At 42.4% G+C, this 12930-nt stretch overlaps 1 protein-coding gene across 3 annotated transcripts in view; it reads left to right on the forward strand.

Moving 5' to 3' along the window:
• Nucleotides 1-7291, forward strand: part of LOC147625117 (mitogen-activated protein kinase kinase kinase YODA-like) — a 71024-nt gene extending 63733 nt beyond the window's left edge. For 2 of the 3 annotated variants that reach the window (XM_086818385.1, XM_086818387.1), the window contains 5 exons: nucleotides 5533-5592; nucleotides 5693-5803; nucleotides 6239-6445; nucleotides 6524-6597; nucleotides 6757-7291. In XM_086818385.1, the coding sequence (XP_086674511.1) occupies nucleotides 5533-5592; nucleotides 5693-5803; nucleotides 6239-6445; nucleotides 6524-6597; nucleotides 6757-7048 (744 nt within the window). In that variant the 3' untranslated portion in view covers nucleotides 7049-7291. Of the gene's footprint in view, nucleotides 1-5532; nucleotides 5593-5692; nucleotides 5804-5911; nucleotides 5961-6238; nucleotides 6446-6523; nucleotides 6598-6756 lie in introns of those variants that run through there. The other variant, XM_086818386.1, reaches the window with a different exon arrangement.
• The last annotated feature ends 5639 nt before the right edge of the window (nucleotides 7292-12930 follow it).

The raw sequence follows: 12930 nt of genomic DNA on the forward strand, positions 1-12930 counted from the left end.
CCTATGTGCTCTTGAAGATGTTGCTACCTTGCTTGGTAGAACATAGAGCCAATGGTAGAGAATATGGGCACTGAAGTCGGGCCGGGCATCAAGGCAGCTCCTTGGTGATCTACATCGACATACCATTGTTTTCTAAATGCTGAATTTCATATGCATTGGCATGGAGGATTTGGCAATGGATGCCCGTGAAGCTATGTATTGAATTTCTCCAATAGTAATACAATTTACTCAAGGGAGGGGTCGGCCATTCCGGCTCATTGTGTGCCTCTTGTCAATTCAGCAATTTACTTCTTGTATTTGAGCAAGTGTCCTTCAAATCTTAGTGTATTTAAGTGTATTGATTAGCATTGTGTTCAACCAAGTTACAAAATATGGCAATTGTGGGCGGAGGCGACGGTTTTGGTTATTGTTGGTGGGCGGCAACTGCCCTAACTAGGGCAAGCTCCTAGATGGAGCTTAGGCTCCCTTAGTGGGGGCCTAACAATGCTTTGTTGGGCCCTTTTGGTGGGGCTTCCCAAAGAGAAGCTCGATCTGCAACTAAATGATGTGTTAGACAGTTTGCCCACGAATTGCTGAAGAGTCCCCTAAACCCCAATAGGTGTAGCCTCAGCTTTGATACCAAATGTTGGGTAGAGAGGGGAGCAACAACAACACTCACACACACACAAAGAAGCAAGCACACAATCGTGTTAGCTTGTGAGAGAGAAAGCACGTAACACAATGAATATTGGGTGTACCAAATATGAAAGTACAATGAAATGATAAGGTAACACACATGGGGAAAAAAACCCTCCTAAGGAGAGTAAAAAGTGCCCCAACTATCCTATGGTGTTCACACACCATTGCCTATGACATAGATGCCAACATCTCCTAGGTGTATACCTCCATTTGAACCTCCCAAGAGATCAACTACTCTTGGGTTCCTCTCTTGGATCACTCATACATGGTCCAGATCTATCTACCAGATCTAGTTCTTCAGATCGGTCTACCATGAATTCGAGTAATTAAGGAGAATCTTGGTCAATGTTGTTCAGCTGAGTACAACTCAAGAAGCTATCAAAAATTTGCTTCTCGATACTTAAGCAAACTAAACTTCCTCCACCTATGTCTGCTCCTTGTGGGTGTGAAACCCACGGAACCCTCTTAACAGAGGGGAAAGAGCCATCAGGTCTCTCGAAGGAACCATCAAAAGCAAATAGGAAAAGCTTTATTGAGACCTTCACTCATGCCTTCACCTGTGCATTGTGTGATCTTTTGTGTTTAGGTTGCTCTAATACCAAGTGTTACAACGCCACGAATCTCCTAAATGCAAAACATGAGTGATTAGTACAAACCCCCTAAGAGGGGTGCAGGCTAGCTCACCACCCAACCATAGGTTCACGTCCACAAACCTCCCCGGAGCAAGAGGCTAAGACTTCAATCCCACGAACCATGCCAGTTAGCACTGGTATACCACCAATGCCTGCCTGCTGAGGCCTTCGGCATGACCGTCTATGATCTGTCGAATCCAGTCATGTAGCCGATGGTAATCTTGGTCCATCACAGACCATGGAGTGTATTATTAACCATGAGCCTTAGGCACCTGTATCAACCTTCTTCCTCTACTCCCAAGGCTCGCCTTGGATTAGACCACTAGTCCATTAGTACTAGGTACGTAATAGGCGGGAAACAAGGCAACATAGGGTGACTAAGGAAATAGGGGAGGTAGGAAGGGTGAAGGAGAGCCCAGATGGGCAACGCGAAGATGAAGGGGTATGTGTGATTCAGAAGAGGAAACAAGGAGAAGCCTGAAGGTTGGCGTGGGGAAAAACAAGTGCAAAATTTTGGGAGAGGAGGCAGGGAGCTAGGTGTGGGGTGGGGAAGTAGGCGCAAGGCTGAGGGAGAAGGGGCAAGAGGGGTGTGAACCTGAAGTGAAGGGGTGGGGGCTGGTGTGCTGAGAGATGGGTGTGCACAAGGTCTCACGAGAGGGGGAGCTGCGATGGGGACTAGTGGAAGCTTTCCAGCTCGTAAGGTTCAATTCAAACCATGTTTTAATTCTCAAGAAAGTTACATTATATAGTTATTAAGCACTAACTGGTCTCAAAGAATTACCATTACCCGCCAATGAGGTGATAGCGCAAGTGGTGAAGGTGTTTGCCTAGGACCAAGAGGTCCTGGGCTCAAAACCCCCCTTGGTGCTTCCTCGGCGGCATCGCCTACGGGTGGATAAATAAGCGCCTACGGGCAATTGTTTACGGGCGGTGAAATTTGGTAACTATGGGAGGATCTTGGGCCAAAGGCTAGTTGAAAAAAAAATGAATTACCATTACCCCCAAGAAATTACCCTATCCTTGTAGCTGCAATGCTCAAGACATCCTGAGAAGTTCCGTTGTCTAGGTGTCAACATTGGTTAGGATTATGCCTCGTATGTATAGGCATCCCTGAGCTAGAGATATAGAGGCATCAAGAGACCTTGCACGCAACATCCCGGGTGTCCCATATCACCAAAATATACTGCATGTTATAGTCAGTGCTAGGCCACCGGTTGGCGTGTATTCTGAGGCTAGGCTTATACCTAGGATGGCCGGGGAAGGGACACACATGGAATAAGTGACTTATAAGCGCTTATTGATGTGGACTAATGTGAAAGCCTATTCATAACTGTAACTGTTAGTAAGTGTGCTTTCTTGCTTTATTATTAGCCCCAAGCCTATATAAGTGAGTTATTGTGTCATAAGCACACATCCCTCGGAGGGGGATTGAAACCCAAGCAAAGCCTAGACCTTGAGCTCTAGCCGCACAACTTGGAGGGGTGGGCCTTGGTGATATGGGAACGTTGTGGTGTTGGTCTAGCCTCAGCTTTTGAGCTATGGTTGGGAGATGAGCTACCAAAAAAAATATGTTCACACTTTATTTGTGTGTACAACCCCAGCAAAACCACAGTTGCATAGAAACGCGTTTTGTACAGGTTTGAAACGTCCGAAACGTTTCGTTCTTTACGAACACGTTTTTTTTCATCATGGATATTATAAAAAACCTACGCATTGAATCGTTTCGTATGGTGTACCGTGTACCTTTTTCGTTCGCGTTTCCTAGTGGTGGCCGCTTGTACGTTTTCGCCGTCTTGTGTGCTAGCTTGCCATCGCTCGTGTTAGCGACTCAGCCCGCCTGCTCTTTGGTGTCCTTGGGCCTTGTGGAGGTCTTCCAAAGGGGTAATGTTATGTTTTGCTTTATGTTGGTTTTCTCTGCACAACTCACAAAGTAGCACGTTTTTTTCTCTTCCATCAATATTTATGGCATCCCTTGCTCTATTGAGGCCTAACTTCTAAGGCTATCTACCTTCTCTTCCCCTTGCTCTATTTGTTGGCCAAGATGACAGTTAAAATCATGAATCATATAATGAGATTACTTTATGTTATGTGTACTTTATGTTCTGTGTCCAATGTAGCCAGGCGTTTCTGAAACGGCAGGTATGAAACGGGTTTCATACGTTTTGAAACCTTTCATAAAAGGTAAGAAACGGGTACAAAAAGGTTTCATACAAAATAGAAAAAGCATGTATAATTTTAACTTGAAATATACAAAAGAAAAAACTGTTGACATAACTTATAAGAGACCACATTGAATTCATTTCAATAAAAACAAAATACATGTAAGATATGATGATATCACAAATCACGTGGGTGATCACTGATGACTAAACAGAATCAAAAGGATCACCACGTGGGTGATGAGTCATGACTCAAAATCCAAGATCAAAATAAATAACATGTCCAAAGTTCAAACTAAATAACATGTCCAAATAAAATGATGCTGGCAGCTGCTAGCTACTATCTGCATCCTCATGCTCATCCTCATCTGCATCTTCTTTCTAGAACCACCTGCAACACCACCTGCAACCTCACCTCTGGTATCTTCCTCTCTGATACTGCGAGTCCTCTTGGAGACACTTTGACGTGCTTCAGGCTCTTCCAGATTGGGGATATCCTCAAGGGGGATACCTAGCTGCATGGCCTTCCAAGCCTTTAGGCTATCATAGATTTCTTGTGGCACATGCTTACATGGCCCGATGCCAAAACCCTTTGTTTGTGACAAATGTGCCTTCAGCCTGGTGACACTGCCATGGTGCTTATCAGCACAAAAGTTGCATTTCCACTTTCCGGAGCCTGAGCCACCATATCTAGACTCGAAGGTGACATTGTTCCAAAGAGAATCACCTGTTCAAGGCATCCTACAAGGCGGGGATAAATGCAGATTGTTGGCCCTGCGAGTATACAGATGTCCGTATGGACACACAAACATTGACGTATGTATGCACAATGACAAGACTAGGATGGACAGAGGTGTTACTGCGTTGTGCAGTGCAGGCCCAGACCTAAAGCACAAGATTTCGTAAAAAAATAATGAAAAAAAGCCTTTTTTTAAAGTTTAAAATAGTTGCCCTGCTATTCCCTGTGTCATGATCCTCTCCCTTCCACATGAATCTATCCAGACGCAGATTCAACCCATGTGGAAGCTCTTGGGGGCGATAGGTAGAAAAGCACACGACAAGAAAAGTACCTCCTATGATAGAAACTGTGCCTCAAAAGCACTCAGCCGAACAAGTCTGGCTGTAATACCAATGTAAGGATCACATGCCTGAGAACCCTATTAGGGTTAGAATAGCCTGCATCAAACCCAAGATCAATGACCATGATAAAATTTGGCTAGCAACTCACCTCCCTGGCTCTTGTGTGGAACCACAAGAGCCAGGGAGGTCCACATCGTCAGTCAGTGATAGCACTTGAGGTCCAATGCACTTGGTAGATGCCTTTACCACAAGAATTCCTCATATTAATCACAAGCGAGCCCGATGAACTCTCTTATAGTCTAGTTCTGGCTGCCATTAGCACCCAGCCCTGTTATTATGCTTTTTATTGTTTTTGGCCACTAGTATGATTTTGATTGACCCAAGACCAATCTAGACCTCATCCTTGCTAGCCTTAACCTCTTGGGCGAGTCCTATAAGCCCCCAAGCCGAGCTAAGCCCTAACCCTAATCCTGGGTTAGCTTTTAACTCTTATGATCCTAGGTTAGCTCATCCGGGTCATCAGTGCGCTTAGTGGTTCCATTTGAGTTTTCATGGGAGACCACATTGAGAGAATCGCCATGTTACTAGAGCCATGTAGGAACTAACTCTTCTTTTTGATAGCCCATTGTGGACTGCTTGTCAACCAGTACAGATGACTGACAGTTCACATTGGCCATCACAAAATACTAGCGTAGCCCTTTAGATTTCCTAAATACTCGGGCCTTAGGGGGAATTCTGTAATTACAGGACATGTAACAGTTGCTCACAATTTCAATCTTCTACATGCTTACATAACATTGAGGGTATCCTAAAACCACTCACTCAGTGCCTCTTGGTCTACTGGTCAAAATTTAATAATGGGATAAGGTTTAAGTCTTTATTGTTATGCTTCGTGAATTTTAGGCGGCTTGTTGGAATCAAGATTTGCACGGATTCTACCAGAAATTATGTTAAACCTCACCATAATATGTTGTGCCTTGCAGATTGGAAAACATACAGCTACACTTTCCTTCAAGGGAAGCCCTTACTGGATGGCACCAGAGGTAGCATGCATTCACCTGCAGTGCTGTGTGCCTTCGTTTATTTCACTTCCTTGCACTATCTATTTGTAAAACTTATGGGGCTTGCTTTTGCACTTCACAGGTTATCCTACAAAACAGTCCAGGCTTTGAACTTGCGGTAGACATTTGGAGTCTTGGTTGTACAGTCATAGAGATGGCTACGGGCAAACCTCCATGGTTCCAATATGAAGGGGTGAGTCTTGGAACGTCACATGCAACACATTGGAGCAAGGGTCCCTTATGTAACATCTGAAACACTAGCTGCAAGTGTAAACTTGTTAAGAGGTTTTTATATGTCCAGGTATAACTAATGTATGTCAGCACACACAATGGCTACTCACCTGTTTGAGGTACAACCTTTATACTATGCCGGATTTGAACTTGCTGAATGATTCAACACTCTAGCTAGCACGCTTTAAAACCTGGCTATGCAGACCGCTCATCGTCAGTAGGCCATTTGGCCAGAAGTCTTTGAAGACCACGGTACCACCCACGTAGGCCATTAGGCCGATAGGCTAGTGGGTTAGTGAACATTGATAGGCCACAAAGGTCCTGCCCGGTCATGTCTAATGTATGTATGTAAAGGGCTGCATAGTGGAGGGTCTTACAGAATGCTTTTTTTGTCCAGTATGCAGCGATGTTCAAGGTGATGAATTGCCATGATGTCCCCATTCCTGATTCGTTATCACCCACTGGACAAGATTTTGTGAGTCTTTGTCTGCAGAGAGATCCTGCCAGACGCCCGTCAGCAATGATGTTACTAGAGCACCCATTTGTACAGCTAGACAACAGGTTGAATTCCTTTGTGCAATCCGTCGGTGATACACTGTGCCAGGTAACATTTCTCAACATTTCGATTGTTGCCGTTCCTTGATTGGCTGGAAATTTGGCTTTCATTTACCATACATTGTAGGGCATGATGGAGAGGATTATTCCAAAGGAGCTGGAATGCCTTATCGGCACGCCACCACAGAATGCTGCTTTGAGGTTAGTGATTTTCAATCATAGATCTCGAGAGGAAAGGGTTTTTGAGTAGGGAATCCAGTGAAGGCCTCCCAGCCCCCCAAAGGCATTCACTTGTGAAATTCTATGCAGTTTTTCTGACCTGAACGCGATCAATATATGAGATCTATATGTTGATTGCAGTGAGCGTGCCCATGGTCCAGCACAATCAGCACCAAGATCCATGTACTACTGCTCTAGTGGTCCCGTTTCACCTCGTCTGTCCGATAAACAAGCTCAGATGCCCACCTCAAGATCAGCTGTTCTACTTTCTAATTATTCGAAGCTGCTGCCACCCACAGGCATGCAGAGATACAGACAATTATTAGAGGCCGATGAACATAGAAATGAATCTGAAGGATCACCAAGAAATCATACTGCTTCATTAAACAAGAGGCTCACCGGTACAGAGGCTTCATGGTATTGTGAATTGTGAGCATGGATGGGACTACACACCAAGAGCATACACCCCTAAGAAATAATTATGTACATGTAGAGCATGACACAGTGCAATTATGAAGACACCTCACAGGTTCATGTTTTCTCTCAAGGGTTTGTAGTAATCTATGAAGTCTTGACGTGATAAGCTCACATAGGGCTTGTACAATCCACAACAGGCTTCTGATGGCAAAATTTGTTCCGCCATGCTTATAGAATAGCTGCATTTTGGCTAGGCCAATCCCTTCGCATGATTTATGCTTTGCAAACACACCAATGCATAAATCCCCTGCTCTCGGAGGGAAACTACCTTGTACAACGTGTTGGTTTGTGAGGCGGGGGGGGGGGGGGGGGGGGGGGCGGGGTGGGGGGATGCAAACAGGAGGCCTATAATGCCGTTATCTCGCCATCCCAATCAAGGAGAAAAGGACCCTGGTGCCATGTGTGCAGAAAAGCTTCTTGCCACCTACGCAAACCTCCCTGAGGCTTCTCCCACTGACTGCAGAGTTCCACATGTTTGTTCTACGATTTGATTGGATTGTTATGCATCTCTATGCATGTGAGGGATAAAGATGGGCTATGGTATGGTGCCTATTCATACCCTTGTGACCACTTGGGTATGTATACAAGGACCTTCTAGATCAGTGCAAGCAAAGTGCGTTCTCTTCATGAGGAGAGTGGGATCATCGTCTCCCACGGGTCTCTCTTAGCATCACCGTGCCCTTGACTGGCTGCAATTATCTTACACTGAGGATTTCCAGCTTCTAGCTGTGATTTGGTATTGATTCTTTCATACTTAAGAGTTGTCTTTCTTGCAACAAAAAGAAATGAATCTAGGGTGAATCAAACATATTATTTAATTCTCAATATAGGTGTCATGACGAAAGAATTGACCCGCTGCATATTGGAGATATTCTAATCTTACATGCTCTGATATGTTGAACAACGCCCTAAGTGAAGCTGAGAAAAAACATGCAGTATATTTGATGACTTTGATTCCAAGGACATCACACTCAACCGCCATGCTACCAAGTTTTGTCCATGAGCATTCTCTGCATAAATTCTCGTTAAGTGATGATGGGCTGCCACACGGGCTAGGCAGCTCTGATGGGAGCAAGAGCAACCCAAGAATGCAAACCAAATATTGTGCTTGTCCTTCTTGGTGTGTGGGCCAAAATGTGAAATGTCCAAGGAGAAACCAATATGGCTCGTGGTCTTCATCTTGCATACAAGCTATTTGGGAACTTAATGATGGTAGGGAGTATCTCATTTCACATGGATAATGTATACATGTCATTGCACAGGGGTACACAACCAAAGATAGCAAAATGGCTTGTTTGGAAAGTAAGGTTCCTAATGCCTTTGAGGGTATCTCTACTTTTTCTTTTGTATGTGGGCAGATGCTTCTCTTCATTTGTGGGTCTCAAGGTAGTTAAAATAATGCAAGATTCTATCTTATATACGCAACGGATATTGGTAGCCTACTCTCTTAGATCAAAGAAATGCATGTGAGGCATTATTGCACACTCTTAGAAAGAATGGGAACTTACAATGTTAATACCATGATTGTTTTCGACTATGCAACACTTAAACCTATTAAAGGGCTCTTCAGTTTTTCACAATTGCATTCCTTATCACCATCTCATAATTTCATCAATTTGAAAGGTTTTACCAGTGTAGATAAGGTGTTCTCCCAAAATTCCGTCAAGTCTTTTTCATGTGTATATTATCATTGAACATAACAAGAGTCAAGTCCTTAAAAGAAAGACTTGCCGATTTAGGAAGAAGAAAAGGGAGCAAGGGAAAGTTCAATGTCAAAGCCAAGTGAGGAAGTATGTTCCATATGACAGCCCTTGGCACTTGAGCTTGGGATCTCTCACTTAGGAGCTAAATGTGTAAGCCACATGACGCGTGCACATGCACGTGCACACACACAAACACGTGAGAGAGAGAGAGAGAGAGAGAGAGAGAGAGAGGTTTATTTGTAGAAGTGAAACTTATTAGGATGGATAATATTATGTCAGCTCATTGCCTAGATCTTCACTCCATTGTCACATTGGAGAGCTCCATGCCAATGGGTTGTGGATGGAGAGATCAATACGCCTTGACGGATGCAAGAGAAGATCCCTACACTTGGTCCATTATTCTAACAAAGGGGAAAAAACTCATGCAATAGAGAATCCTAGATTATGCCCTTCCATGCAAGGTTCCATCAAGCAAAGGATGGATCATAAGAACACATGCAAGAGAAGTAGAGGGAGTGAGAAGAGAGCTCACACGTATTTTATTGCAAGTTGCTAGCCACTTGTACAAATATCATGCCCATCCATGTAAACTTCCATCAAGCAAAGCATGGACCAACAAAACACACACAAGAGAAGTAGAGGAGAGACACATTCTATTGCAAGGGGAATGACTTGTATTGCTTAATGTCAAATTTGTTTTGGGGAATGATTTGTATTGCTTAGTGTCAAATTTGTTGTATATACAAGTGGCTAGTGTTCACTCCTAGCTCTACATGACCTAAAAATAGTTCATTGCAATCTATTTCTAGTGTACTCAAGTATATATCTTGACCTTTTCTTTTAGCATTAAGCACGAGCACGAGGTAAGCAAAAAAAAGCTTTTAAACTCTAATTAGGTTGGTATGGATACACAATTTTTAAGAAGAAAAACCAAGTTTAGAAGTTGTGTAGAGATGGGTTGAATACATGGTTTGGAGCAAAAGCAAAAAATAGGTTTTTGGTTGGGCAAACACTATGCTTGGCAATCTGCAGTAGTGTGGTTGAAAAGAGTGGAAAACTTGTCAAATTTTCCATCTAGACTAGCCAACACGACGCGAGGGATTTCAACACAACGTAATCACTCAAATCACACGTTGTGAGGAGGAACAAGGAAAAAAAAGCTTGAAATTGAGCAAATAATGCAAAAACTAGGTTCACACTTGGCCCATTCTTGGCATCAACATGAGGATGACGATGATTTAAGGTGTATGTTTAATGGTCTATAAATCAGCTGCTTCTTGTTGCTTGGGAAAGCTTCTCATGGTTTGTGGGTGCTTGAGTTTTGCAAAGCTTAAAAAAAACACACAGAAACTTCAAAGAAGAATGTTACACATAATGGGTATGCAAATGCCAAGTATAGTGCCAAAACAATAGCCTAAAGGTAAATAACATATCACAGCATGTAAGATTTGAATATCTCCAATATGTAATGGGTCAATTCTTATTTCATGACACCTATATTGAGAATTAAATAATATGTTTGATTAACCTTGGATTTGTTTCTTTTTGTTGCAAGAAAGAGACTACTATTAAGTATGAAAGAATTAATACCAAATCACAGCTAGAAGTCAAAAATCCTCATTTCAAGAGTAAGATAATCAAGGGCACGATGATTCCAAAAGAGACCAGTGGGAGTCGAAGAGATCCCATGATCGAACTCCCTGATGAAGAGAATGCATTTGCTTGCATTGATCTAGAAGGTCCTTGTATACATACTGAAGTGGTCATAAGGGTATGAAAAGGCACCATAGCCCATCTTTATCCCTCACATGCATAGAGATGCATAACAATCTAATCAAATTATAGAACAAAAATGTTGAACTAAATAGCTAGTGGGGGAAGCTTCAATGAGGTTTAGATCACGTGTAGGGGGGAAGAGGCTTTTCTGCACACATGGCACCAGGGTACTTTTCTCCTTGATTGGGGTATATTGATCTACATACACCTTCTTGTAATTAAAAAGGAGTAAGACAAGTTTTCTTGATTGAAAAAGGGAAAGACAAGGCCACCGGTCTAAAGATCTTCATCTTCATTGCCCTCTGAAGAGTCACCCTCCTCCGGATTGCCCTCATCCTTATCATACTACATGTACCACATGCAAGTAATTTAGTACAGTTAGTTAAAAGACCAAGTTATTATGGTACATCATCTTATATTTGGAGTGTATATACGTACATCAGGTTTTATATATATACATCATCTTATATTTGGAAGTATATACGTACATCAGGTTTTGTAGCAAGGGTAGTGTAACTGAGCCAATTGAGCAAAACTCCTCAAGATGCAAGCCACCCAAAAGTTTTTTCAAGGTTGCACACACACACTTGCACAAACACGTACAACACACACATACATACACGTGCATGCACCATACACATACATGTACGTATGCATGTACACATAAGTGCACGTGCATGCACACATGCACACACACATGCTCGAACATACCCCACGTGCATCCATACACATAGGCACATAGATGCACACCCACACTCTTACGCACACTCACAAAGAGACATACACAAGCATATAGGCAGATGCACACACACTCTCATGCGTGTACACAAAATCGACACACCCAGTCATAGTCACACATATGCATGTGCGTGTACACACACTCACATATGTGAGCACACAGACGAGTGCACACTTGCATGCTTACACATAACTTTGTCTTTAATACACTGTAGATGTACTACTTTTTTCTTAAAGATTGAAGATTCTTGAATTCAAGGTTGACAAAAGAACACACACGCATGATCGCCCTTTTTTCCCTGACATCCTCAATTATGGAGCTATGAGCATTAATATGGTAAGGAAATATGCTTGGATTATGTATTGAGACACTAACCTCTCTCTCCAAAGCACCATATGGCGAAGATCCCACCATGCAAAGTGGACCAACACCTCAGCTCTGTAATGATGAAGCTCTATGCATGGGGGAGGAAGAATTTGTCATGTTATCACCTCAGATAGATAGATTGCAAGTGTCACTAGCTTGCAGCCTCAATTAAGGCCATTGAATAGCAATGCAAGAGGAGTGTGGAATAATCAGACTTTGGAAGCAGGAAGAGTTGGTATATCATAGTCTGGCATGATTCAAAGGGGCATGGGGCTCTCCACTCCCATGGATTTTGTTGTAATGGGGGCCCAAATCTGGAATTCCAAATGGCACACCTTAATAATCCCCAATAATGTCCATAGGTTTTGCTTCGTCTAGATCATTAATGATGTCAACCAAGGGCACTCGTCTCTTTTGTCCACATATTCTAGATAAACTATTGCATAAAAAGGTTGCTTAGATGACTAGATGTGTAGATCAAAAGTTAAAAAAAAACCCTCTATGCAAAAGAATCTCTCATGCATAAGCTGTTATTCATAGAGATCTTATGCATAAGGAAGAGCTTTTATGCAAGAGCTTTTATGCTTAAAACTCTTATGCTATGCATAAAAGCTATATATGCATACGGAAGAGCTCTATGCATTATCTCTGATGTAAGAGCTCTTATGCATAAGCTCTCATGTAAGAGCTCTATGCATAATATTTGATGAAAGAGTTCTATGCATAAGCTCTCATGTAAGAGCTCTTATGTATAAGCTCTCATGTAAGAGCTCTATGCATAATCTCTCATGTAAGAATTCTTATATGTTGTCATTCAAGAGTTCTTTTACACAAGTTCTATGCATATAAAATAATTCTCTGCATAAGGAAGATCTCTTAGGCGTAAGAGATTTTACATAAGGAGGAAGAATAAGAACTAGAGAAACCCTAATGCACATCAAGTGTGCCTTATGCATGCGACAAGGAAGACAAGGGGTAGGCTCTTATTGGAGAATGAGTGTGAAATTTGAGTTGCCGACTTGACATGCTCTTGCAAATACTACAAATGTGTGTAAATTAAAATTTTAAAAAAGACACGATGCATAAATCAAAAAATGAAAAAGGCTGCATAAGATCTCATGAAAGATAACTTATGCATAAGTTCTATGTTTTAAAAAAAATCTCTATATGCATAGAAGATCTTATGCATAAGGAAGAGCTCTCATGCAAGAGATCTTATGCATAAGGAAGAGCTCTCATGCAAGAGATCTTATG

This window comes from Cibotium barometz, chromosome 24 (genome assembly GCF_041138505.1).
Source record: "Cibotium barometz isolate CiBa-2024 chromosome 24, ASM4113850v1, whole genome shotgun sequence".
Lineage (NCBI taxonomy): Eukaryota > Viridiplantae > Streptophyta > Polypodiopsida > Cyatheales > Cibotiaceae > Cibotium > Cibotium barometz.